We start from the raw sequence: 26,817 nt of genomic DNA, 5'->3' as shown, positions 1-26,817 counted from the left end.
ATACTGGAGTGGGTTACCATTTCCTTCTCCAGGGATCTTCCCGACCCAGGGATTGAACCCCGGTCTCCCGCATTGGAGGCAGACGCTTTAACCTCTGAGCCACGAGGGAAGCCCAACTGTTAGCTATAATTATATTTTGTACCAAACCCTCAGCGTCCATAAAAGTTTGGCCTCTCTGCAGTCTCATTTCTTCATATTTCCGACACACAGATCCTCTCGTGGGACCAGTGTCGCCACCATCAGACCAGCTCTTTTCTCCCGATTTACGTGTTCATACCCACCATTCATCAAATGTAAAAAAAGTTCCATAAATTCTCTCATCAAAATCACCAAAAGCGCTTATGAGGTTGCCTGTATTACTGTTGCCATTTCAGAGAGCAGGAAGCAGGCCCTGAGGATTTGAGTGACTTCCCCGAGGTCACTGATATCAAGCAGCGAGGCCGCAGCCCGCACTCTAAACTGCCGGCTTTCTGCCTCTTCCCGGGTCCGAGATGCGCCCGCGTCCATTCAAACCCCTCCCAATCCCTCACTTCCAGTCAGTTCCCGGCTTCTCCGCGCACCATCGCCCACCACACCTGAGTCAAGCCCCAGGCAGCACGCCCAATCCATCTTTGGCGGTTATCCCCTTTCCTCCACCAGAGACTAAGGGTGAGATCGACGCTGGTGTCCCAGATGCGAATAGATCACCCCGAGGTCCTCCGACGGCGGGCCGAAGGGGAGACTCTGCAGAGGAGCGCGGCTACGAAGTCCCTGCCGCATAGCTGGGGCGCGGCGCGCGGGTCTTGCCGGGCCGCGGGTCACGTGGCGGGGAGGGGGGCGCCAGCGCGCGCCCAAAGACAGGCACTGCCACGCCCCCTTTACCCGCTCTCCAGAAGAGGCCTCCTTGCAGTCTCACCACCTAAAGAGGGACCTCACAGCCCGCACGCGGTTAAGACCTTTGCCTGGCAACCGCCGGAAGCGGAAGTCGTGCGACGGGCCGTTGTTAGCGCGCCTGCGTGGACAAGAATTGCCGGCCAGTCAGAAACCCTGTAGTAACCGCCGGTGTTTAACATCGAGACCAGGCCATGGCGCCAGTGTTCCAGTCCAGGTACCCAGAGGACACCCCGGGCTCTGGGAGACAGCGACGCAGCTCGTCCGAGAGCCCGCCATCCGCGCAGGCCAGACACTCCCCGTGGGGCAGCCGTACTCACTCCCGCGACCGCGAAGGCCTCAGGCCTTCGTGGAGTGCGTCAGGTGTCGGAACTTCTTACCCCTTTAGCCGCCCTGGGTCTCGAGAGCGGCCCCCCGGGCTCCGCAACTATGACTTTTCATCCTCTTCTTTCTCCTATGGAGGGTACCGTTACCATGAACACCACTATGTGGGCGACAGGCAGTGGGCGGAGGACTGTGAGAAAGAGAAGGAGGAGAGCTATCGCCAGAGGCGGCTGAAAGAGAGAGAAAGGATTGGGGAGTTGGGAGCTCCTGAGGTATGGGGGCTGTCTCCAAAGTTTCCTGAGCCAGATTCTGATGAACTCAGCCCGGTTGAGGATGAAGAGGTAAAGGCCAAGAAGAGCAGCACCTCAGATTCCAGCTCCGAAGAAAAAAGGAAAAAGGCCAGTCGTTCAAAAAATAAGAAGAAAAGAAAGAAAAAGTCCAAAAGAAAACATAGGACATATTCTGATAATAGTGACAGTGATTCGGACTCTGACACTAATTCTAGCTCTGATGATGATAAAAAGAGAGCGAAAAAAGTCAAGAAGAAAAAGAAACGCAGAGCTAAAAAGCCCAAGAAAAAGAAGACTAAGAAGACTAAAAAAGAATCCAGTGACTCAAGTTATAAGGATTCAGAAGGGGAGTTGCCAGAAGACATCTGGGTTGAGCAGTCAAAGATTGCCGATAACATGGATCTAATAGGTCCAGAGGCACCTATTATACACACCTCTCAAGATGAGAAACCTTTGAACTATGGCCATGCTCTGCTTCCAGGTGAAGGTGCAGCTATGGCTGAGTATGTAAAAGCCGGAAAGCGTATCCCGCGAAGAGGTGAAATTGGGTTGACAAGTGAAGAGATTGCTTCTTTTGAAAGCTCAGGTTATGTTATGAGTGGTAGCAGGCATCGCAGAATGGAGGCTGTGCGCCTGCGTAAAGAGAATCAGATCTATAGTGCTGATGAGAAGAGAGCCCTTGCATCCTTTAACCAAGAAGAGAGACGGAAGAGAGAGAATAAGATTCTAGCTAGTTTCCGAGAGATGGTGTACCGAAAGACAAAAAGGAAAGACGATAAATAAGGACTTTTGTTCCATAGCAGGACTTTCAACAATTTTATATGACCAAAATTAAAAGGCTTTATGGTGCTACTGTACCAACTGTAAGTTCCTTGAGAAAAAACTGCTTTTTGAGATTTCTTTGATACTTTATTTTGTTAATTTTAACTGTAAAAGTAATATGTCTACGTGTTTCTAAAAATTCAAACATTACAGGAGGAGAGTCAGTAAAATGTGAGTCTTCTACCCCATCCCTAATCCTTCCCTCCGAAGAAATCTCTTTTTGGCATTTTCTTTATCTATCCATGAGTCCTGTTTATATACAAGCATGTGTATTGCAGGATAAAAGTTGCAGCTATTAACCAAAGGGTTTTTGTTTTTTTCCCTGTTGCTCTGACTTTTCTCTCTTCCAGGGCTTCATTTCCTCATGGAACCATTCATTCACCCAGGGAAAACCGGGAGAACCCCAGAAAGAACGAATAATTCAATTGAGTGTATACTTCTGGTTTGCATTTAACAGTTAAAAATTAGTTTTATTGGCTCATTTTCCTCTTCTAGCTTGTTTCCCTTAAATAATAGGCTGCCAAACCTCCTGAGTTTGGTTATGTATTTCCTGGTCCACTTATGAAGAGAGAAGGAAAATTTTTGTCTTGGCATTCCAAATAAGACTACTGAGACTCCCTAATTAGATTAGCTTAGGTCACCTGCTTCCCCCAGAACCGCCCCCGTGCTTCCGGATAGATCATTGCCCAGGAAATAGAATGACTTACTCCTGATCTGCCTAGTTGCTCACCTTATGGGCTATGTGGGCAAGGAATGGATACCTGAGTATCCATATTAGAGTAATGTTAGGAAGGCAGGGGTAGGCAGCCAACAGGTGCCCACTACAGTTCTGAATGACTTTTTTTAAAAAATATAGTACATTTGCTGAAAGCCAACATTTTCTTGAAAAACTTGGCTTTGACAATCAGAAGCCAAGGACCTGATTGAAAGAGTCCTAGGGTTTACCCATAAAAATAGACATTAAAAAGATAATGATCCAGAGTGCTTGGGTATTCCAATGAGTAGATTAGGTGCCAGCTAGACAAGGAGGAGGTATAAAGAGATGTTTGGTTGAGCTCATGAAAAGATCAGATCAGGAAGGACTATGTGGACAAGACAGTTAAGGTGGAGAGACTGGCTAGCACCAGTGCTGGAAAGACATTTAGAGTGAGCTCCACTTGTGGTCTATGATAAGACATTTATTGTCATCTAGTGATATCTGACCAAACTCAGACTTCAGTACAAATGAAAACAATCTAATTTGGATAATCCCCTTTTCAAGCCTCAAGACCCTGAAAAGCCCACAGAGCTGAAAGTGAAAGGATGTGGCTCAAGAATCTGGCAGGGCTGAGTTGATATAGAAAGGCACTTTTACCCCAGTATGTAAGTTGACAGACACTGGATCACACTAGCTTGAGATTTTCCTACAGAGAGTTGGGTGAAAGCCCTCTTGTTAGGTATGTATATTTCCATTTATACGACACTATACAGAAGAATATATACATAGCTTGGAGATGTTTTATATCAGTGCATATAAATATATCTTTTTAATGATTTTATAGTATTCTAATGTATGGATGAACCATATTATATCTGATGTTTAAGATGTTTTTTGTATTTTGCTATTATACAATACTTGTAGTGAAAATCTTTGTGGATGTATGAGTGTTATCATCTGTAGCATGCTCATCTAAAAATATAATTAATTATTGGGTGAAAAAGAATGCATTGTGTCATCTAAAAATGGCCACCTAGAAGTGGAATTATTGGATCAAAGGGAAGGTAATTACTAATACAAGTGCTTTCTATGTAGTAGGCAATATAGCAGATACTAGGGATAAACCAAAAAGGAAATTAGGCTTGATACCTGCCATCATAGAATTTTACATGCTAACTTGGGGAGACAGATAGTTAACAGACAAATAATTATAAATTGAAGTATGCTATGAAAAAAAGAAGGGGCTAGAGCCAGAAATGGTGGACGTTTTTGATAGAGTGGTCAAAGTCTAAGAATATTACTTTAACCTCAAAGTGCTTTTAATAGCCATTGTAACATTGCTTTCCAAAGAGGATGCATTGGTTTACATACTCACCTGCCAATATTGTATTTCTAAACCTTTTGAATCTGAATCTTTGCCAATCTGATAGGTGAAAATGGCATTTCATTTTTATTTAAGAGTATGGTTGAGTATGTATAATAATTGTAATTCTTTTGTGTGTGTGAATTATCCACATTATATATTTGTGTATTTTCCTACTGAGTTTCTGATCTTTTGCTTATTAATCGTAAGAACTCTTCAAATAATAAATAAATCAGTTCTTTATTACAAAACTTGAAGATACTTTCCCCTTATTTGACTTTTGAGTTGCTTTTTTGGGAAACACTTGATCATGTTGCCCTTTAAGCCCTAAAAACTCTAGTAGCCATTCAGTGAATTTTCTTTCTCACATGAGGAAAAGATGCGTCTCAGAAACTGGCTCCTAAGTAAACCAAGGTAAGATTGGTGGACTTCTGTCTCTCTCTCTTTTGGCTGCACCAAGCTGCATGCAGGATCTTATTTCCCTCTGCACTGGAAGCCTGGTGTCCTGACCCCTGGATCCTATGGGAATCCCTCATTTCTTTGCTCTTAACCTAATAAATTCAGCTGCATTTTTATGAAGATACTTATGAAGTTTCACTATCAAGCATGAGGGAGGTGTTTTGGTTTGAGATATGTGTATGTGTGTGGTTTTCCATATAAAGGAAGTATCCATCTGTTCCTATTAGGAGTTTCCCATTTATTCAGAAATGTTTGTTGAATTTTATTAAATAACTTTTTAGCATTTGTAGTTATTAGTCTATTAATATGCTGGTTTTAAAGTTATGGATTTCCTAGAATTAAACTATGAGTTGTTTATTAGATTCATTTGGAAGTTTTTGATTGTTTAGAACAAGGATTGACTACAAATTTTTCTATGTCATAATTCAAAGTAATGAATGAGTATGGGTGGAAAGAATCATTACAAAAAGATACTTGTATCTCATGGCTAATAATGCAGTAGTGCCTCTACTGATCATATAGAAAAGGAAGCTTTTATTTTAAACATCGTGGACCTGGACCTGATGGAAACATATAGATGACCATTTTGTTTACAGAAATGAGGATAATCTTAGAAAATGAAAATCTCAAGTTCAAAAACTGATTTGTATTATTAGTGTAATGTAGCTCTGTCTTGCTAAAAATGGTATTTTGATTTGTTTTCACTTTATCTACCTGTACCGCTTCCAAAAAATACAGCCTGCTTAAAAATGCACACCTTGAATTTTTGTTAAAAAGCTCTTCTTTGTCTAGTTTCATTGCGTTTTTATTTTCATGGGATATCCAATGCAATGACAATAATCTCAGCCTTGATAATATGAGTGACATTTAAGCCAACCATGGTAGGGAGTTTGAAAGTGGGAATAAATGAATTAGGATATATGTGCTTCCTTTTAAAACTGAAATTTATGTTTACCTCTTGTATAATTTTTTTGAGAGAAAACTCTTGAAAAAATTAGGTACATATTTTCCCTTCAGGACAGAATTATTAACTTTTAATTAGTAAAATATTTGCATTGATTGGATTTGTTAGCCTAAGGAAAAGTTTTTAAGTATATACATTTTACTTTAACTTTTTTTTAAGTTAAACTTTTAAAAGATATTTTTAAATTCTTGACACAACGGGAAAAAGAACTCTCCTAATAATGGAATTTTTTTTTTCTGTTATGATCATTTCAGGCTTGAAACAATATGAATTGTGTAGTAAAACAATGGTTAGTAAGATATTTGTTTCAAAATTACCAACTGATTAAACCAGTTTGTTCAGATTTTTTTAAAGGGTTCACTTTGTTCACAGGTAATAAAAATACAATTTGTGATGATGTGGGCAAGAGAGGGAATACTTCTGTTTTCTTTGGCAGAATTTATTTTGGTAGTAACACCACCCTACCCCCCACCTCTACCCCTCACATACTTTGCAGAGAATAATGGTTGATTATTTTCTCCCATAGTAATAGACTGTAATTGAGGAGGACCCTATGGGATCTTCCTGGTACAGACACCTCCCTCCTATCCTCTGCTGTAGCTCCTCTCTGATGTACATAGATAATAGTATCTGATTCAGTCTCCTGGGTTGTTTTACAGATGCTAACATTACCACCAAATGGAAGAAATGAAATACTTGACGATCATGCCTCTAGACCTAAGTACCCATAAGGTGACTCAGACTGCCTTATTTGCCTGGGTAAAGAATCTGCCTGCAACGCTGGAGACTGAGTTTGAATCCCTGGATTGGGTAGATTCCCTGGAGAAGGGTATGGCTACCCACTCCAGTTATTCTTGCCTGGAGAATTTCATGGACAGAGGAGCCTGGCAGGCTGCAGTCCATAGGGTTGCAAAGATTCGGACACAACTGAGCAACTAATACTTAACTAAGTAGTAATAATGTTAATCTCTCTGTTACCTCAACACCAACCAATCAGAGAACTGTGCAAGAGCTGATCAGTTTCCTGACAACCTCGCCTCTCTCACCTGGCTTTTAAAAAATGCTTTGGTGAAACCCTTTGAGGAGTTGGGGGTTGGTCCTGCCATAAACCTCTCTGCTCCAAAACACCCATATTTTGGTTTCTTTGGCCAACTGCATCCAACACAACCTTGTGTTTGGTAACTCCTTAATTAACATTCCTTAATTCCTTAATTTTTTAAAATTCATTCCTTAATTTTAACATTACTTAATTTGTTACCTTAAACCTTGCAAATATATATTCATTGTATATTTGCATATGTACATACATACATGTTCAACTTAACACTTTTACATTTATTTTTGCCACTGTATTTGATAACTTTTTTAATTGGGAGAATGGTAAAATATGTGTCCGTGTCTTAATTACGTGAGTGAGCAAAGTGGAATACCGGCTGTGATAACACTAAAGTGAGCTGGCCTGTTTCCGTGCCTGTGTATGTGTGCTCAGTCATGTCCAACTCTTTGCAACCCCATGGACTAAGGCCCACCAGGTTCCTCTGTCCACGGGATTTCCCAAGCAAGAATACTGGAGGGTTGCCATTTCCTCCTCCAGAGGATCTTCCAACCTAAGGATCTTGTGTCTCTAAAGTCTGCTGCATTAGGTTGGTGATGGACAGGGAAGCCTGGGTGCGGCAGTCCATGGGGTCGCAGAAGTTGGACACGACTAAGCGACTGAACTGAACTGAGGGCAACCTGGAAAGCCCCAAAACACGCAAGGTTTCACGAATTTGCGTGTCATCTACATGAATGAAATAAATTTCGGGTTAAAATTTTAAGAAACCTAAAAACACACCTAGACGCCCCTCCCAGCCTTGGGGCACCCCTCCCGCCTCTGGACTCACAAGACCGCTCAACCAGCTTGCCTGAATTTGGCCTCCTCGTGGGAGGCGGGGGCAGGAGGCCGGAGCAGGAGGCCATCGAGCCGCAGTCCTCCAGCATTCCTAGAGCGACGGTCAAGCGCGCCGCTGAGAGAGAGCGGACGCTCAGTGAAGACCTAACAAGCGGCTTGAAAGATTTTGACTCTTCCTGTGGGTCCTCGGAGGGGTGAGTGGTGACTGTACTCCAGTTTGGGGAGTAACTGCGGCCCGTGGGCTGGGGAGCAGCTGATTCCTTGGGGGTGCGGAGAAGCCTTACCCAATGAAGGAGACGTGTGGACTCTGAGCGGGCGAGGACAGATGTCAGTCTTGGGGCCTAGGAGACGAAAGATGCTGTGGTTCTTGTTATAGAGACACAATCTTCTGCATGTGTATATATATATTCATTGAGCTCAATTTTAAATATATAAAAGTTAAGCCTTAGAAGGTGACTTTTGAGCAAAAGCCCTAGGGAGGTTTAAAAAACCTACGTGGCCTTTGCGATCACGAATTTTTGAGTAAGGGACAACAGCAAATGCAAAGGCACTAAAGCAGGAGCTTGCTTATCATACTCGAGGAGTAGCTGGGAGCCCAGGGTGCTTGGAGCACAGTGAACAAGGGGAAAGTGTGTAGAAAATGCTGTCAGAGAGATGGGGGTGGGAGGAGGCCTGTAGAAAAAGTGGGTATTGTGTTAGGAATTTGTTCATTTCTTGATGTGGAAAGAGTATTTCGAAGGTTTTGAGCAAAGGAAAAACACCTTAGTGTCTACAGCTGGGAACTCAAGATGAGAACAGACTGGAGGGGGGCAAGACTGGAATCAGGTGACTCGAAGGCAGGAAAAAAGCTGATTTCTCAGCTTGAATGCTGTCAGGTGAATTCTCTTACTGGGGGAAAGTCAGCCTTTTTGTTCTATTCTGGCTTTCACCCGATTGAATGAAGTCCACTTGCATTAATGAAAGCTATCTGCTTTACTCAGTCGACTCTTTTAAATGTTAATCTCATCCGAAAACACCCTCACAGTAACACCCACTGTAATGTTGGGCCAAATATCTGGGTACTCGGTGGTGCAGTCAAGTTGTCAAATAAAATTCACCATCATAATACCAAGCTATTTTCTGACTAACAATCATTATGTTCATGGATGTTTTTTCACTTCTTTTAAGAATACAGTTGGCTCTTGAACAGCACTGGTTAGCAGCCCATAGTGAAGTCAGAAATCCAAGTATAACTTTACAGTCAGCTCTCTCTACTCACAGGGCCACATTGCAGATTTGGCCTATTTGAAAAAAAAGGAATCCATGTATGAGTGGGCCCATGTAGTTCACTCTCCTGTTGATCAAGGGTCAGCTGCAGCAGGATTGGTGTTTTGGCTTTAAATCCTGTTTAGACAAATAAGTATCAGCTGGGAGTGATTCTGAATAACAGCGAACTGAATTTGGAACCTAACTGGGCACAGACACTAAGGGAGTGAGCCTTATTCATACTAATTCAGAAGTGTGTGCCAACAATTGGCAGATACTATTTCACTTATCTCTAGAGTCACTCAAGAGTCATCAAAATCAAGAGTCCCCACATACCAAGAGCCTGTTCAAAAGACTGATGGTGTAATTCTCTGAGTTATGTTGTTTTTTTTTTTTTAAGGTTGTGCTGGGTCTTCATTGCTGGGTGTGAGGGGTACTTTGCAGTGCATGGGCTTCTCATTGAGGTGGTTTCTCTTGTTATGGAGCACAGGCTCAAAGGCACATGGGCTTCAGTAGTGCAGCTTTTGGGCTCAATAGTTGCCGTTCCTGGGCCCAGAGCACAGGCTCAACAGTTGTGGGACACAGGCTTAGTTGCTCCGAGGCATGTGGGATCTTCCCAGACCAGGGATTGAACCCATGTCTCCTGCATTGGCAGGCGGATTCTTACCCACTGAGCCACCAGGAAGCCTCTCTGAGTTCATTTTGACATGTTGCGTTTGATAGGCTTCTGTAAGGTGTCCAGGAACTGGACAGCCAGAAGAGAAACCTGTCACTCTTGAGAGGTCTAGGCAGAAAAATAAGGAAATCGTTGGCATAAAGATGGTAATTGAACTTACAAACATATCTGTCCTCTATGTTACCCTCTCCTAGCTTAGGTCCTATTTCTCTTTTTCCTTTCAATGTCCTGTTTTTTTAAAGAGTAATTTTTGCTTACTTGTGCCATTTTTCTAATTTTCCTGTGGCTGAGTGACTGTTCTCCCTATCCAATGACCAGAATTGCCTTTATAGAGGTGGCAGTGACCTCTGTTTTTTTAAAATAATATTTAAATAAAATTTATTTGGCTGTGCTGGGTCTTAGTTGTGACATGCTGGATCTTCTAGATGTGGCATGTGGGATCTAGTTCTCCGACCAGGGATTGAACTCAGGACCCCTGCATTTGTTGCAAAGAGTCTTGGCTGCTGGACTGTCAGGGAAGTCACTGACTTTGTTTTTGTTTGTATGTTTTTTAGAAATACTAATATAGTTATGAGCTCCCTAGATGATTCAGCAGTAAAGAATTCACCTGCAGTAGAGGAGATGCAAGAGACATGGGTTTGATTCCTGGGTCAGGAAGATCCTCTGGAGGGAGGACGTGGCAGCCAGCTCCAGTATTCTTGCCTGGAAAATCCTATGGACAGAGAAGCCTGGCAGGCTACACCCCATAGGGTTGCAAAGGGTCGGACGCTGCTGAGCTTAATATAGTTATGGACAAGGAGACGTGGAAAGTTTTGGGGTTTTCTGTCTGTTTTGGTTTTAATTTTTGGCTGTGGATGAGTCTTCATTGCTCCGTGCAAGGCTTTCTCTGGTTGCAGTGAGTGAGGACTAATGTCTAGTTCAGATGCCCTGGCTTCTCATTGCGGTGGCTTCTGGTTGTGGAACACGGTCTCTCGGGTGAGGGCTCCGTCATTATGGAGCATGGGCCTAATTGCCTCATGACATGTGGGATCTTCCCAGAGCAGGTGGATTCTTAATCACTGGACCACCAGGGAAGCCCCTTTTTAAAATAAGTGCATATGTCAAGTTGTAGGTGAACTCATGTTACTGAAACCTTTTACTCTTGAGACTGCCTCTTTAGATTCCAGTTAGAAATCAGTTACTATTCTTCTTGGGGGGAGGTGGGGTGGTTCCAGTGCTGACCAGAAAACTTGCTAAACAAATTCTAAAAGAGCTGTATTTAGTTATTAGTCTTTATAATTATATATTATCTCATTTACCTTAAGACATGTCTCTGAGTTAGGTATTATCTTCATTTTACACATGAGTAAACAGCGTAGTGGCAGAGTTGGATTGGAAGCCAGGCCAGTCTGAGGCTCAGGCTCTTTCCACCACTCCACACCTATAAAACAGATCCCCTTGTCTCCTGGATTCTACTGTCTGTTTTTCTACCTTTCTGGTTGTTCCTTCTTACTTCTCTTCCTTACACGTAGGTGTTTCCCAGGTTCCAGCACCACCTAACCTTTTCCCAGCCATAACTAGCAACTACCCTGAACATGTGAGGTTTTCTAACAGCTCTGTGCTCAGATTTTTCTCTGTCTGGAAAACCCTTTCTGTATTTTCTTGTCTGACTTTCACATGTCTTTTAACGGTCAGAAGGGCTCAACTTCAGGAGGCCTTTTCTGACCTGCTAATAGGGATTAAGTGTCTTACCACTGAGCTCTGCTAGCATTCTGTGTCTGCCTTCACTGTGGCACTTAATACATTCAACTGTAATTGCTTATTTACTTGATTTCTTGTGGGGCAGAGAGCTATAGAGGCCAGAGGTTCTTTCATCTCTGTATCTCCAGCAACTAAAAGAGTGTGGCACCTGGACAATAAATGAGGTAAGTTGTGAATATCCTTATGTCCTTTTAGTTAATTCTGATATTGGCTTTAATGAATGAAATACAAACAGTTTTATTCATTTTGTGTCTTTTTTTCTCCCTCTCAGGATCTGGAGAATTGTCAAATCTACTGAAAAGTTGTAAGAATAGTATGGGCCATACTATATAGCCCTTGTATAGCAGCTCTTGTCAGCTTCCTGCTACGTTTGTGTTTTTTTCTCTCTCCCTCTCTCCGCAGACTCCCCTCTCCTTGCAACGTTTGAAAATTAGTTTTAGTATCGTCTCCTGAGAATAAGGCTGTTCCCTTAACATGACCACAAAACTGTATCCCACCCGAGGAGACTCTCAGATCTACACACTTCTTCTGTGAAGGGCCAGAATAGCTGAGCTTTGTAGGCAGTACAGTCTCTGTGGTAACTCCAGCTGACCCTTGAACAAAAGGGTTTGAACTACACTGGTCCACTTATACGTGGGTTTTTTTAGTACGTATAGTACATGTATTTTCATTTTACAGATCTTTAAGTGGGGGAAAGTTTGTGTTTGGTTAGAAATCATGTGGAGTCAAAAGAACTAGAGTTTGAGTCCTGATCCTGTTGAAGCTGTTTTAGCTTCCTACCCTTGCTCACCTATCAGTTCCTTTGTTTTTGCAGCAGAGATAGTAAGTAGCATACGGATTTTTGGATTTTTGACTGAGCAGGAATCAGTGCCCCATTGTTAAGTCCTCAGTCCTGCTAGTGTATTTCTGACAGCAGATGTAAGCACTATCTACCAAATGGGTTTGGCTGTATTCCAGTAAGAAAAAAAATCAATCTTCCCTTTTGGCTCAGTGGGTAAAGGCTGCCTTCAATGTTGGGGACTCGGGTTCAGTCCCTGCTTCCAGTAAAACTTTAGGTACAAATACAGCCTTTGGGCTCCATTTGGTTTGCCTATATATTATTCAGATTTCTAAATTCTTCAAAACATTCGTTGGTTTTTTTTTTTTTACTCAAGAGCAAATTTCACTTGTTAGGTTTTGCTGTATCTTTTTAATCTAGAGAAATACCTTTCCTACACTCACTATTTTCATGAAATTGATGTTTTGAAAAGTGCATATCTCTTGTAGATAAGCTGCATTCTGGACAATCTGGGTTTATCTGAAAGTTTCCTCATTATTAGATTCATGATGAACAAGTCTGGTAAAAATGCTGCATAAGTGATTAAGGCGCAAGGTCATGTGACTTGGTTTCATTTGACTGCTGGATAGCACCATTCTTCCCTTTGTAATTCGTAAGCAATCAGTGTGGTGATTCTTTGAAGCTGAGATTATCCTTCCCCCTTACTCCTTTTTACCCAGTGATTTCACCTATTTGTGGTCCTTGACTGAATCAGTTATTTCATCAAGGGCTACAGAATGGTGATTTTTCAGATCTGTTATTTATGCTGTTAGCTGGCGATCTTCTGTAAAGCTGTCTTCTCATTGCGTATGGTTGTTTCAGAGAGAGAGAAGAAATGGATAGTAATTACTGGAAATATATAAATCCAACAAAGGAGTATTGCTATTGCAGTTATTATCATTACTGCTACTATTGCTACTGTTTCTGTGATTCTTGTTATTACATTTTCAGGGGTATCCCTGAGGAGGCAGTCAAAAGAAAGTTGCCCAAAATAGAGCAGTCTGAGGTGCGGATGGCGACTGCATGGGGAACTGTTCCTTCCCTGGCTCCTGTGAACCTGAAGAAGGAGGGGCTTCGGGTGGTGAAAGAGGATCACCTCTCTGCTCGGGAACAGGGAGTCAGGCTGCAGGGAAACGGCACAGGCTTCGGGCAGGAGCCCTTGTGCAAGCAGTTCAGGCAGTTGCGCTATGAAGAGACCACAGGACCTCGAGAGGCGCTGAGCCGGCTCCGGGAGCTCTGCCGACAATGGCTACAGCCTGAGACCCACACCAAGGAGCAGATCCTGGAGCTGCTGGTGCTGGAGCAGTTCCTGACCATCCTGCCCGAGGAGCTCCAGGCCCGGTTGCGGGAGCATCACCCGGAGAGTGGGGAAGACGTGGTGGTTTTCCTGGAGGATTTGCAGCCGGAGCTGGGAGGAACAGGACAACAGGAGGTAAGGGTCAGGTGTGCCCTTTTGCAAGAAAGCAGGAGTTGACACGCTGAGCCAGAGCCGTGGCCATGACTTCAGCAGTGGGAGAACTGCTCAACTTGGGTTCAGTTTCTTTGCAGTCTGGTTGTTTTTTGCTGAAGCTCTTACCTCAGCCACCCTGCCTCTGCTGGGAGGAAACTGAATGTGCTCCAGGTTCTCCAGCCTCTTCTTTGCCCTTCTGTGGTTTCTCTTCACTTCCTTTTCTAAGCATTGAAGTGTTTTTCTGAATAGCTGCTGCTGCTGCTGGTAAGTCGCTTCAGTCGTGTCTGACTCTGTGACCCCATAGACAGCAGCCCACCAGGCTCCCCCGTCCCTGGGATTCTCCAGGCAAGAACACTGGAGTGGGTTGCCGTTTCCCTCTCCAATGTGTGAAAGCAGTTTCTTCCTAAACCCACGTGTACCCAATCATCCCTAGGACCCAAACCAGGCAAAGAAACAGGAAGTGCTCATGGAGGAGACAGCCCCTGGAAAAGCCGTGCCGGAGCGGCAGGTCCAACCTGAAGGTGACGTTCCACAGCCCGAGAGAGAGAAGGGTAAGAAGACTGCATCTTTGCATGTGAGATGTGGTGGGCTTTGTGGTTCTGCCCAGAGCCCTTGCTCAGCACCCTTAGCATTTTGCTTTTTTTGTTTTTGTTTTGAGTCAGGTTTATTGAGGTTAGTTTACATGCAGTAAAATTCACTCTTTGTAAGTGTACGGGCCAATGAGTTTTCACAAACATGAAATAATTACAGTTGTCTAATCATCACCACAATCAAGACAGAAAAGTTTCCATCACCCCAGACGTTTCCTTTTTCCCTAACCCTTGTTTCTCTTTTTGAGTGTTTCTAGTTTGGTTTTTTTCTGTTTAATTAAAACTGAATCCTTCTCCTGTGTGAACCTTTACCTTCCTCTTCTCCCCGTTACTGGGGAGCGGGGGTGTGAATTAAAAAGGAGTGCTTGTTTCTCTCCCAAGAAAGAATTCCAGCCACATGATTCACTACTTATTTTTTTCTTACCACCTTCCAGTTATTGTAAATGATTACTGCTTTTTATTTCTAAATGTTGTCTGGATTTTCTTTTTTTTTTTTTTTTGCTCTAGACTCTGAAATCTTTCTAATATTTATCCTTTTCATTCTTCTTCTCCTCTTTCCAGTCTGTTACAAGCCCTGTTTCTCTTTTTTGTTTTACCATCTGTCATCTTGGTGCTTCCGCTAAAGTTAAATTACCTCTTGTTCATTCTCTACCGTTTAAATACAAATTCATTACTGTTGCTCCCCTCCTTGAAGACCTTCAATAAAATAAGAAACAACCCATCACCTTCAGTCACTCCCAATACCTCTTAACAGAAGCCTCACTTGGCATGTTCTGGCACTTGTGGACTTTGCAGCCTCATGTTCCCTGACATAACCAGCTTGCTTCAGTTTGCTGGAGACTTTTCATTCCAACTGTTTCATGTGCTGGGAAACCCCTCATTCCCAGACACACTGGGACAATTAGTCATCCTTGGTTCCATGAGCTGTCACGTGTGTTTCTCCTCATTCTGAGTCCATTTCCCATCTTGTCTATCTGGAATACTTTTTCCTCACTCTCCCTGGCTAATTCCTGCTCCTCCTTCACAGCTAGCTCAGATATCACTTTCTCTGTCCTTCCTAAATCCCCCCAAGTCTAAATCAGTTTCCCCACCTCTGCTGCTAAAGGTACCATAGAACTGATCATATTATATTAGAATTGCTGGTTTACTTCTCTTTTCCTCCTGCCAGACCCAAAGGACAGGGCTTTGTTTTGTCTCCTGAGTCTGCTACCATCCCTTGCCTAGAGTAGACCTTCAGTATATATCTATTTGATGAATGGCTGATTTCAATTGTAAAGCCTTCTTTTACTTACTACCTGGTTCCCCTGCACAGTTTCTGAGTCAACTTCAAAATTCCTCTTCTGGAAGCTTTCTGAGTAAAGTAGCCAAAAGAGAGAGGCCTACTTTTTTCTAAACTTCCTTGCAGAAATGAATTTATGCCATGTAATCAATGATGGGTATATATTTTAAATACAAAAAGTAGATTTAGCAACAGTAGATTCTTGAAATTGTTCCTTACCTTCTAGATCTGTTGAAAAATGTTATTTTACCCTCAAAAGTTCAGGTTGTTTTTCAGTTTTGGAGACCTCTGCATTCCCTTTTAGTTGTGTGTGTCATTCTGTCCTCACTGAAAAGACTGTTCTCTCACTCCCTCCCCATCGGGGCTGTTCATCCTCCTGCCAAAGGTCTTTACACCCAATCAGGTTTCTGATGTTTCTACTCTGCGTCCCCAACGTGTGATTTTACTTTCTCTGATACCTCCTCCCCTACCCTTCATTTTCACTTTCTCATTTACTCTCACTCTTGAAATGTTCTGCTTGCTGTCTTTATCTTGCTCTCACAGAGAAAGCTTCATTTGTTGTTATTAGTGCTGCCTAGACTCTGTCTCTCCCTCTCCTATTTTCCTTTAACTCTCATTCTGCTTTCCATCCCATTCATGCTCCTGGACTTCATGCCTCTATCTGCTATTCCCTCTCACCCTCTCCCTGGTGTCTGAGCTAAGTTTTTATTCAGCAAACATTGTTTATTATCTCTCCTGTGCCACATCTATAAGCAAATTATTAAAGCAATGAACTATAATGGATCTACTGAACCACACAGGAAGGCAGTTAGTGCTGTCCAAGGAGATCAGGAAAGGCTAAGACATTTTTGTGGACTTCACGTTACCCTCAAGGTCTTGTGGCCCAATGTTTTTTTGATTTATTGGTGAGGACCTTGAGGCCAGAGGATTTAAATCACCTAAGAAACACAGCTAATCAGTGATAAAAGTGGCACCATGTCTGCATGTCTTCATTTCCAGTTCATTTCTTCATTTCTGGTGCTATTCCTTTCTCTTATTTGCCCTGGGTATTTAATTGACCTAGCTTTCTAATTTCCACATGGCAGACCATTATCAAGAACATACAGCCATCAGCTGTACAGCACAGTGAGTCAGATATATATATCCACACTTAAAAATTTTTTATTGGTGTCTAGTTGATTTACAATGTCATGTTAGTCTCAGGTATACAGTTTGGTGAATGTTATGCATATTCATATGTCTATTCTTTTTTGGATTCTTTTCCCACACAGGCCATTACAGAGTAGAGTTCCCTGTGCTATACAGTAGGTCCTTATTTGTTTAATCTCACTTTTAAATACTTCCAGTTGTATGTTCTTTTCAGACCCTGCAATTCTATATGCTTTTTCTTCAGTTTTGAGACCAGTGATCTCATCATTTTGCCTAAATGAACTGAAGTTTTTTTAAGTAATATAGCCATTATAAATTATTCAAATACTTAAGTTGTATAATATGTTCTTATTTCCTGGTTTTGTCTGGTGGTTGATTTTCATGGTAATTTATAGAAAACTAGATTAGCAAAAAGTTCTCAAAGATAAAATTGTAACAATTATTTTTTTCTTCTGTGTTGCTGCTATGCCTGGCACAAACTTTACGTTATTTTCCCACTACTTGTTTATAATTCTGTCTCTCCTTTAAAAAGTTCATAAAAAATAAATAAGTTTTTATCCTACTTGATAACCTCAGTGCCTACAGTAATGATTGGCATTTAGGATGGGTTTAGGAAGGAAGGAGTGAAGGCAGGAAAATGTTCAGTATTTTCTTCACTGAAACCATAAGCAGATTAAAAAAAAAAAAGAACATAGAGCCCTGTCCTTTATGACTGCTTACTTGCTTGCTAACTTCTCTCTGTATGTATATATGCATATGTATCACATGATTAACTTCCAATCATTTAAAATAAGTCATCTTTCACCATAATCCTCCCAAAGCAGCCACTGGGAAACATTTTCTTATGTATCATTCCATGTATGTTCTATGCAAACACAAACATCCATATTTCCATTTTGCACACGTGGCTTGATTCAGTTTTATCCTCCTAATTGCACATTCCTTTTCCTGAGCACCAAAAAACAAGTAATTTGTGTTATATACTTAATGTTTCAGGTAAGGAGAAAAGGATTGAGAATGGGAAGCTGGTTGTAGAGACAGACTCCTGTGGAAGAGTGGAATCATCTGGGAAACCGTCTGAACCCATGGAGGTTCATTATGAGGACTCTAACTTGGAAAGGCAACAGGCCAAACCCGAGGAGAAGACTGACTATAAATGCTCAGAATGCGGGCAGGGGTTTATCCAGCACTCAGACCTGATTAAGCATGAAAGTTCACACATGAAAGAAAAGCTCTGTGAAGCTGAAGTGTGTCAGAGTTCTAGTCTTCCTGGACATCAGAAAATCTGCTCTAGAGAAAAAGGTCATCAGTGTCATGAATGTGGCAAAGCCTTTCAGAGAAGTTCACACCTTATCAGACATCAGAAAATCCATCTTGGTGAGAAGCCTTATCAGTGCAAGGAGTGTGGAAAAGTCTTTAGCCAGAATGCAGGCCTTTTGGAACATCTCAGAATCCATACTGGAGAGAAACCTTATCTATGTATCCACTGTGGAAAGAACTTTCGGCGCAGCTCCCACCTTAATCGACACCAGAGAATTCACAGTCAGGAGGAGCCCTGTCAGTGCAAAGAGTGTGGGAAAACCTTTAGTCAGGCCCTTCTCCTCACCCACCATCAGAGAATCCACAGCCACTCCAAAAGCCACCAGTGTAACGAGTGTGGGAAAGCCTTCAGTTTGACCTCAGACCTTATTCGACACCACAGGATTCACACTGGAGAAAAACCTTTCAAGTGTACTATTTGCCAGAAAGCCTTCCGATTAAACTCACATCTCGCTCAGCATGTGAGAATCCACAACGAGGAAAAACCGTACAAGTGTAATGAATGTGGAGAAGCCTTCAGGCAGAGGTCCGGTCTTTTTCAACATCAGAGATATCACCACAAAGACAGATTGGCTTGATGAAGTGTCCTCTCCTTATGGACCATCAGAGACAGTACGTTAATAATCAGCACTTCAGGAAAAGTCATTTAGCCAATTCTGGCAGAGAACTCGGGGGCCAAGTTGAAGGCTTTCTGCCTGCACTCTTATTTTCCTTGTAGTCAGGTTTGGGCCACAATATTTTGACACTAGATGGTACTGTGGGATCAAAGGAAAAAGCATTCTTCACTGCAGGACTTCTCAGAGCCTTTAACATGGTAAATGTGTAGTTATGTGTCTCCAAGTAGCAGAGAGCCTCATGATCAAGGGCTTGAAGTTATCAATGAGTCAAGTATGTATAGATTTATAGGCTTAAGCAGAAGAGAGGGTTGATATTTTTGCACATGCTGCAGCAACAGTCTCCTATACAAAAAAAAAAAAAAAGCCTTTGGAATACCACACTGAAAGGTACCTTTTAAATTTTTTTTTTTTTTTTTTTTTTTGCTGCATTGCATAGCACATGGGATCTTAGTTCTCCGACCAGGGATCAAACCCATGCCCCCTGCATTGGGAGTGCAGAGTTCCACCGGACTGCCAGGGAAGTCCCTCAAAGGTATCTTAAAGTGCAGGTTATTAATGTTGAACATTTTTCCCCACTGATTTTACTACCCCATCCCCACCCCAATCAGCAGAAACATTTTGGAAAGCAATGATGATCTAATTTTACCATTTCCCAGCCCTATCCCTGCCGTATATACTTCACTGATTCAAATTAGAAACTAAAGTTTTATTTAGACTATGGAAGAGATTTGGTAAGTTATTTGAATGAACCAGGCTGAATTAATCCAAGTAGCAACTACCTTACTTGATAACTTCAGTGTTAGTATAGTGGCTGCTACATAGCAACTTTGATCATTGTCTGGGGAAAGAAATTGGATTTTTTTCCTTTAATACTGATAATGTAATTTTAAAATGCTGTTTGTTCTGGAATTTTGAAAGTCAAGTAATAAAATCAGCTTGGAAGAGATCATGATCGTCACATTGTGAATGCCAAAATGTCATGGTAATGGTGAAGACTAGTAAGCTTAGGGGAGTCTGACTTCTAAATGTGTTACCAGGATGATAAACATCACTTACTGATTGATGGCAGCTGCTTGGGGTACTGCTGTCTGGAAAAGACTTCTTAATCTGTCATGTGAGTGGGAAGACTGGTGAGCCCTCAGGTTTTGCTACGGTTTTGTTCAGCTGCATATAATTTAAACACAAAAAGTGGGAATAACATTATAAAGTTTTTCTTTAAATAGAAAAGGTCAGAGACAGCAGTCCAGGCATGGAAGGTGGTTCTCTGACATCACTAGGGGCCCCAGCCTTTGCCTTTCATGCCATCATTCCTTAAAGTCATCATATGATGATCCTTGATGGCTGCTGAAGCTCCAGCTATCACATACAAAATGCGGACAGAAGGCAGGACAGAGATGCCTGCCTGTCAGTCAGCTCCTTTTAAGCAGCTTTCCCATAAATCACTTCAGCACATATATCATAGGCCAAAACTAAAGAAAGGGAAACTGGAAAGTATATCTTATTCTGGGTTTCAGAGTGTTCAGCTGAAAATCAGGCTTCTGTCACTAACAGTAAAGGGAAGAATGAAGGTTGAAATAGGCACTTAGGAGTCTTTGATCCACTTCCCACTGTGATCTGACTTGGTGCAAGCTGACCAGAAGTAACAGTTAATGCCGTTTTTTGGAGAAGGACCATATCTGCAGGAGAAGCAGCTGTAATTTTTCAAGAAATTGAATTTTATGGAAAGTCAGTCATACTCCTTTGCTTAAGAAACCATAAGGCATGTATCTTTTATTCTGCTTTCTTTAGTAAAATTGATACCAGGGAGTTTTCCAAGAGTTTTGAGGGATGTGCTGAGGTTAATGCCTAAATATTTAGCTCTAAATCATAGTTTAGATCTATTTGATTCTGCTCAGTTAAGGAAGTAACCTGAAATATCTTTATTCTCATTAAAGAGCGATGATAATGAAAAGATTCAAAGTATGAAGAATTATATACCCTTCAGTTCAGTTGCTCTGTCATGTCCAACTCTGTGACCCCATGGGCTATGGCACCCCAGGCTTCCCTGTCCATCACCAACTCCCGGAGCTTGCTCAAATTCATGTCCGTCAAGTCGGTGATGCCATCCAATCATCTCATCCTCTGTTGCCCCCTTCTCCTGCCTTCAATCCTTTCCAGCATCAGGGTTTTGTTTTGTTTTTTTTTTCCCAATAAGTCAGTTCTTTGCATCAGGCGGCCACAGTTTTGGAGCTTCAACTTCAGAATCAGTCCTTCCAGTGAATATTCAGTACTGATTTCCTTTAGGATTGACTGAAGCTTCCACAAGCCTCTTATCCTTATCCCTCAGAGGGCAGAGAGAATGGAAACCACGATTACAGAAAACTAACCATACTGATCACTTGGATCACAGCCTTGTCTAATTCACTGGAACTATGAGCCATGCCGTGTTAGGGCCACCCAAGACAGATGGGTCATGGTGGAGAGTTCTGACAAAACATGACCCACTAGAAAAGGGCATGGCAAATCACTTCAGTATTCTTGCCTTGAGAACCCCATGAACAGTACATATCCTTAACTCTCTGGAAAAGTAATCTGATGATTCTATAGTATAGGTATTACAAGCATCCTAAGTTCATTGACACTTTAACCTAATTCTTCCTTACAATTCCAAAGGAAGTGGTGGGCTCATCTGTACCATGGAGGCAGACCCATAAATAACCACCTATGCACAAATGATGGATAGAGATATATTTAAGTAATGTTTTCCTTTTTCCTGGAAATTATAGAAACATTGAACAAAGGGCAAATGTTATAACAGATTTCATTTGGGGTTTTGCTTACAACATAAAACATCCTAGACACCCTGCTGCTGCTAAGTCACTTCAGTCATGAACGACTGTTCTGCGATCCCATAGACGGCAGCCCACCAGGCTCCCCCGTCTCTGGGATTCTCCAGGCAAGAACACTGGAGTGGGTTGCCATTTCCTTCTCCAATGCATCAAAGTGAAAAGTGAAAGTGAAGTCACTCAGTGTGTCCGACTCCTAGCGACCCCATGGACTGCAGCCCACCAGGCTCCTCCGTCCATGGGATTTTCCAGGCAAGAGTACTGGAGTGGGGTGCCATTGCCTTCTCCCTGCTGCTGCTACTGCTGCTAAGTCACTTCAGTCATATCCGACTCTGTGTGACCCCATAGACAGCAGCCCACCAGGCTTCCCCATCCCTGGAATTCTCCAGGCAAGAACACTGGAGTGGGTTGCCATTTCCTTCTCCAATGCATGAAAGTGAAAAGTGAAAGTGAAGTCGTTCAGTTGTGTCCAACTCTTAGTGACCCCATGGACTGTAGCCTACCAGGCTCCTCCGTCCATGGGATTTTCCAGGCAAGAGTACTGGAGTGGGGTGCCATTGCCTTCTCCTGCCTTCTCCCTAGACACCCTAAAAGGCAGTTAAAAATCTACTCAGAGCAGAAAGTCAGGAAGCCTGTACTGAATTGCAGCAATATTGTCTACTGATTGGCCATTTCTGTTTGAGTTTACTTTTTAGAGTTTTTAAATAGTTTTACTGTCAAAACTGACCATCTTTTCACATGTTAATTGGTTATTAATATTAATTCTGATTTTGAACCACCATGTTTACCTGGGCTGAATTATTCTATTAAGATTCTCATTTTACTCTTGAACAGCAGTGCCCTTAATTAAACAGGGGATTTAAATTTAAATGCACATGCCCTTTGACAAATATATTCCAGTATGTATTTACCCTAGAAATATATTCATAAAAGCATATATATTCAGTGGTATTCTCTTAACTGAAAAAGATAAGATGTAAAATAATATCATGATGCCAGAGGTGGTTTAAAATAGGTACTTACTAAACAAATGTTTGTTGAGTGCTATTGTGTGGCCGGTGGTGTCCTGGGAGGGTATACACAAAATAGTAACGTGGTTAACTGTGGGGAGTCGGGATACTTTTCAATCTCTGTGCAACTCGAGGGTGTGTGTTTGTTTTTTTACTATAGGACTTTTTAATATATTTTGATATATTGATACATTATTAGCAGGCTTAACTAAGTTATATACGCAGTTATATGCAACTTGAGTTTTAACTGTATTTGAATCTGTATATTTAAATTTTTTTAATGTGTGCTGCTTGCTGTATTGCAATGTTTATTCATCTGTCTCCCCAGCAGCCTGTGAAGACTCTAAAGACAGAAACTCAGTTTTGTCTTCCTCATCTATTTGGTGTTTAATTGAAATAATTACAAAAATGAGGGATAGTTTGGGGATATCCAGATGGTCTGTCGGAGACTATACTACTGAGCGGGTTGGGCTGTGGCAGCTGGGGTCCTCCAGGCGCACCAGAGAGACGTGCGGCCGGATTCCTAGAGAGGCACAGAGCCGGCTCGGCAGCCAAAGCGGCGGGAAGAGAGATCTTTGGCCCCCCGAGTCCCGACGGCAGGAAGTGGGGCACGCCCACCAGGCGAGGCAGCAGGCTTCTCCGGACTGGAGAGCTGGGCCTCCGCTCTCCGGTGGGGTTTTTCACCGGGTCACCTACGTCTTTGTTGTGCTTGTTCCTTGAACTTTTGGTCTGTTAGCCAGCAGCTAAGACAATCATTCACCGAGTGCCCCCTGCATTCCAAGTGCTGGGGTGCGATCGCAGTAAGATACATTCTGGGCCCGCGGGACGTCCTGGCATCCCAATTCGTCTCCGTGCATTCAGCGAGACATCCACCAGTATTTGTTGAATACCAGGTACGCCGGCAAAGATAAGACCCTGTCCTCAAGGAGCAAGGGGTGGTGGTCGTGGTGGGGGCTGTGACCTGTGAGTTAGTGAAGCGAGTTGGTGAGGCAGGTTTGGGCTCACTTTTCCATGGGAACGCCCTCCGCCTGAGTGGCTCAGAGGACAAGATTGTCTGTACGTTAGGTTTGGGGGTGGCATTTGCGCTAGGCCTTGGGGATTTACCGTTAGAAGACTGGTCGTGGCCATAAAGTACAAGGTGGGTGGAACAAATTTGAGTACCAGCTGGCAGTGAGGCGTTTTGAGAAGACGATGGCTTTCTTGCAAGTAGGGTCTGTGTCTATTATTCCGGGGATAGCTCCTAGAAAATAATGATGTGCTCGATAAATGTTTATCGAGTGGCAAACACGTAAGTGAAACTCAGTTCTAAGATCGAATCCTGGGGAGTTTGAATTTAGTTCAACCAGGAGCAATTGAAATTAGCATTTTGGCGGGGGTGGGGTGGTGTTGTCAGATATGGTCCGAATTGTGCTTTAAGAAATTCCGATCCGGTGATGATGAAGTGGTGGGGCAGGAATACCACACGGAAAATATTGTGATAATAGTGACTGTCAATCGTAATAAGGGTGTAAAAAGGAAGATGAAGGAGTGTGTGCAACAGGCATTTTGGAGGAAGAATTGACTGGACCAGGATGATTATGTACACTATATGTAGGCTGGCTTTGAGCCTGAATACATGGAAGATGGTGGTGATGCCAATGGAAATAGAAAAATACAGAGTGAGTGCAGCTTTGAGGAGGCTGATTTCAGTTTGGGATGTGTTGAAATGACAGGGCAGGAAGGTCTAAGACTGGAGGCATCCTGTGGCATTTCACAATGTGAGTCTGGAATGTGAAAGGCAAGTCAGAATCAGATAGTAAGAGTGTTCTTAAAACAGAGATACAAGTGCTTGTCAGGATGGCCGAGCGGTCTAAGGCGCTGCGTTCAGAACAGAGATACATTGAATTTTGATGGAGACAACAAAAGGAAAAATGAGAGGGAGAAACAAGTTGAAATATTTCTACTGTTTATCGTTACATAAAAAAATAAAGCCCCAAACTTAGTGGCGTAAGACAACTTCAGCTTATTATTTCTTATGATTCTGTAGGTTGACTGGGCAGTATTACCAGACTTACTCATGTGGCTGGAGATTAGGCTCAGCTCCACTTCAGCTGGGGCTCTGTGGTTCTCATCCATGTGACCTCTGCATGGCTAGCTTGGGCCTTCTCACAGCATGGCAATCTCATGGCTGTGTGCCAGACACTACAAGAGCACTTCCTCTTACAGTGTCGTATCTGCCATATTTTATTGGTCAGAGCAAGTCACAGACCAGCGCAGATTAAAGGGAAGGAAAAAGACTCCACCCCATAATGGGAAAAGTAACAAAATCTCATCACAACAGATCTTAGGCGATGGAGACTTGGAGACTGTTGAAAGTCTACTTCACCTAAGGTAAAGTATTCTGTGAGAAAGACACAGAGATAGATGACCTTCCCTCCGTCTAAAGTATAAGCTGCTCAGGCATTCTTTTTTTTTTAATTATTTTAATTGGAGGCTAATTACTTTACAATTGGTTTTGCCGTACATTGACATGAATCCATCCCGGGTGTACATGTGCTCCCCATCTTGAACCCCCCTCCCATCTCCCTCCCCATACCATCCCTCTGGGTCATCCCAGTGCACCAGCCCTGAGCATCCTGTATCATACATCGAACGTGGACTGGCGATTCATTTCACATATGATAATATACGTGTTTCAATGCCATTCTCCCAAATCATCCCACCCTCGCCCTCTCCCACAGAGTCCAAAAGACTGTTCTATACATCTGTGTCTCTTTTTTTGTTTGTATACAGGGTTATCGTTACCATCTTTCTAAATTCCATATGTATGTGTTAGTATACTGTATTGGTGTTTTTCTTTCTGGCTTACTTCACTCTGTATAATAGGCTCCAGTTTCATCCACCTCATTAGAACTGGCATTCTTATTAACCCTTCTTTTGTATTCCCTCCCTTTGGGCTCTACTCCCTTAGGAGTCAAGGTATACTTCATTGATAAAACAGGTGAGCAGGCTCAGTTTTTGAGCATCACTTAGAGTGGGGACAAAAAGATAAATGTGTTACATAGATTTTTGAAGCTCTTGTTGTTTTCACATTAGTGATCAATACTTACGCCTCAGGTGTACATTTGGAAAAGCTAAGTGAACTGTTTTCTAAGTCTTTAAGGTCAACATGGATGAAGTTTTGCAGGACCCCGCTCCTGAAAATGGAGACAGCCTTGTGAAAGTGAAGGAGGAAGATCCCACATGGGAACAGACATGCAGCTCACAGGAGAGTGGCTCCCACACTCGGGAGCTTTGCCGCCTGCGCTTCCGGCAGTTCTGCTACCAGGAGGTACCCGGGCCCCGGGAGGCTCTGGCCCAACTCCGAGAACTTTGCCATCAGTGGTTAAGCCCAGAGACCCACAGCAAGGAGAGGATCCTGGAGCTGCTGGTGTTGGAGCAGTTCCTGACCATCCTGCCCGAGGAGCTCCAGGCCAGGGTGCAGGCATGTTCTTTGGAGAGTGGGGAGGACGCAGTGACAGCGCTGGAGAGTCTAGAGAGAGACACAGGAGACTCAGGAGAACAGGTGGGAAGAGAATGTGTGTGGTGGTGTGGGAGATGTAATGGTGAACATTGTCTGTTAATTTTTAACTCTGAAATAATTTATAACTTGTATTGGGAGAGTAGTGCAGAGAACTGTGTGTACAATTCACCAGTTGTTAACATTTGTTTCAGGAATGTGCCGCCCTTCTTGTGTGAGCAAGTGCTCCCTCTCTGCACATACATACTGTGTGCATACACACACCCACAAGAGCTTATGCAGTTGTTTTTCTTGAACCATTTGAGAATGGAATTAGTTGAAGATACCATGACCTTTTATCTCTAAACACTTCAGTGTGTTACTGAAGAAGAAAGACATTCTTTTGTATAACTGGAATATAGATTATCATGTTTGGGGAAATTAACACTTTTATGATACTCTCACCTCAGAAGTAGTCCTTGTTCAGATGTATCCATGATAGCCCAATAGTGTTCCTTATGACCGTTTTGCCCCGATTGCATCATCACACATTTTTTAGTTGCTTTCTTCAGTCTTCTTAGATCTGGAACAGTTGTTCAGTCTTTGTCACAACAATGACATTTTTGAAGAGTACAGATCAGTTACTTTTTGGAATGCCCCTCAATTTGGGTTTGTCTTGTATTTTCTCACGATAAGACCCAGGCAGTACATTTTGGCTGGATTACCACAGAAGTGACATTGTGGCCTCCTCAGTGCATCACTTCGGGAGGCACATGGTGGTGGATCGTCCCGTTACTGATGAGGTTAAGGTGGTGTATGTCAGATTTCTCCACTATCAAGTTACCGTTTTCCCCTTTGTAATTAGTAAGTAATCTGTGGAAGACATTTGGAGATGGTGTACTATTTCTCATTAAACTTCCACACACTAGTTTAAGCATCCA

General features: G+C 42.7%; 3 protein-coding genes and 1 non-coding gene across 11 annotated transcripts in view; 3 read left to right on the top strand and 1 right to left on the bottom strand.

Moving 5' to 3' along the window:
* The first annotated feature begins 590 nt into the window (after positions 1 to 590).
* On the top strand, positions 591 to 5,522 carry NKAPL (NFKB activating protein like). Its single transcript, XM_055407155.2, has one exon. The coding sequence runs from the start codon at positions 1,065 to 1,067 to the stop codon at positions 2,265 to 2,267; it is 1,203 nt and encodes a 400-aa protein (XP_055263130.1). The 5' UTR covers positions 591 to 1,064; the 3' UTR covers positions 2,268 to 5,522.
* A 2,265-nt stretch (positions 5,523 to 7,787) lies between these two features.
* Positions 7,788 to 26,817, top strand: part of PGBD1 (piggyBac transposable element derived 1) — a 34,331-nt gene continuing 15,301 nt past the window's right edge. Inside the window, exons 1-3 of one of the 5 annotated variants that reach the window (XM_055407138.2) lie at positions 21,714 to 23,291; positions 24,719 to 24,768; positions 25,533 to 25,942. In XM_055407138.2, the coding sequence (XP_055263113.2) occupies positions 25,547 to 25,942 (396 nt within the window). In that variant the 5' untranslated portion in view covers positions 21,714 to 23,291; positions 24,719 to 24,768; positions 25,533 to 25,546. Of the gene's footprint in view, positions 7,875 to 21,713; positions 25,943 to 26,817 lie in introns of those variants that run through there. The other 4 variants (XM_055407139.2, XM_055407135.2, XM_055407136.2 and 1 more) reach the window with 4 other exon arrangements.
* On the top strand, positions 7,886 to 19,509 carry ZSCAN26 (zinc finger and SCAN domain containing 26). Of its 4 annotated transcripts, XM_055407151.2 has the most exons (5): positions 7,886 to 11,505; positions 11,613 to 11,645; positions 13,110 to 13,590; positions 14,042 to 14,159; positions 17,623 to 19,509. In XM_055407151.2, exons 1-5 carry the CDS (start codon positions 11,501 to 11,503, stop codon positions 18,522 to 18,524), a joined length of 1,539 nt encoding a protein of 512 aa, XP_055263126.2. In that variant the 5' UTR covers positions 7,886 to 11,500; the 3' UTR covers positions 18,525 to 19,509. The 4 variants fall into 4 exon arrangements, with proteins under 4 accessions (XP_055263126.2, XP_055263127.2, XP_055263124.2 ...); XM_055407152.2 differs by having other exon boundaries at positions 7,886 to 11,987; XM_055407149.2 differs by having other exon boundaries at positions 7,887 to 11,505; positions 11,613 to 13,590; positions 17,623 to 19,508.
* Positions 10,802 to 10,865, bottom strand: LOC129543941 (U7 small nuclear RNA). Its single transcript, XR_008683392.1, has one exon. It is a non-coding gene; the product is annotated as a U7 small nuclear RNA (small nuclear RNA).

The sequence above is a fragment of the Moschus berezovskii genome, chromosome 23, assembly GCF_049115385.1.
Source record: "Moschus berezovskii isolate FMDL1 chromosome 23, NW_MosBer_1.0, whole genome shotgun sequence".
Lineage (NCBI taxonomy): Eukaryota > Metazoa > Chordata > Mammalia > Artiodactyla > Moschidae > Moschus > Moschus berezovskii.
Note: the sequence above shows the minus strand (reverse complement) of the source record. Positions and strands in the feature narration are given on the sequence as shown.

Coding starts and splice junctions, on each gene's coding strand:
- ZSCAN26 (XM_055407149.2), top strand. CDS start 12,994: ATGGATAGTAATTACTGGAAATATATAAATCCAACAAAGGAGTATTGC. Junction 13,591..14,041: donor GAGGAACAGGACAACAGGAG/GTAAGGGTCAGG, acceptor AATCATCCCTAG/GACCCAAACCAGGCAAAGAA. Junction 14,160..17,622: donor ACAGCCCGAGAGAGAGAAGG/GTAAGAAGACTG, acceptor TTAATGTTTCAG/GTAAGGAGAAAAGGATTGAG.
- NKAPL (XM_055407155.2), top strand. CDS start 1,065: ATGGCGCCAGTGTTCCAGTCCAGGTACCCAGAGGACACCCCGGGCTCT.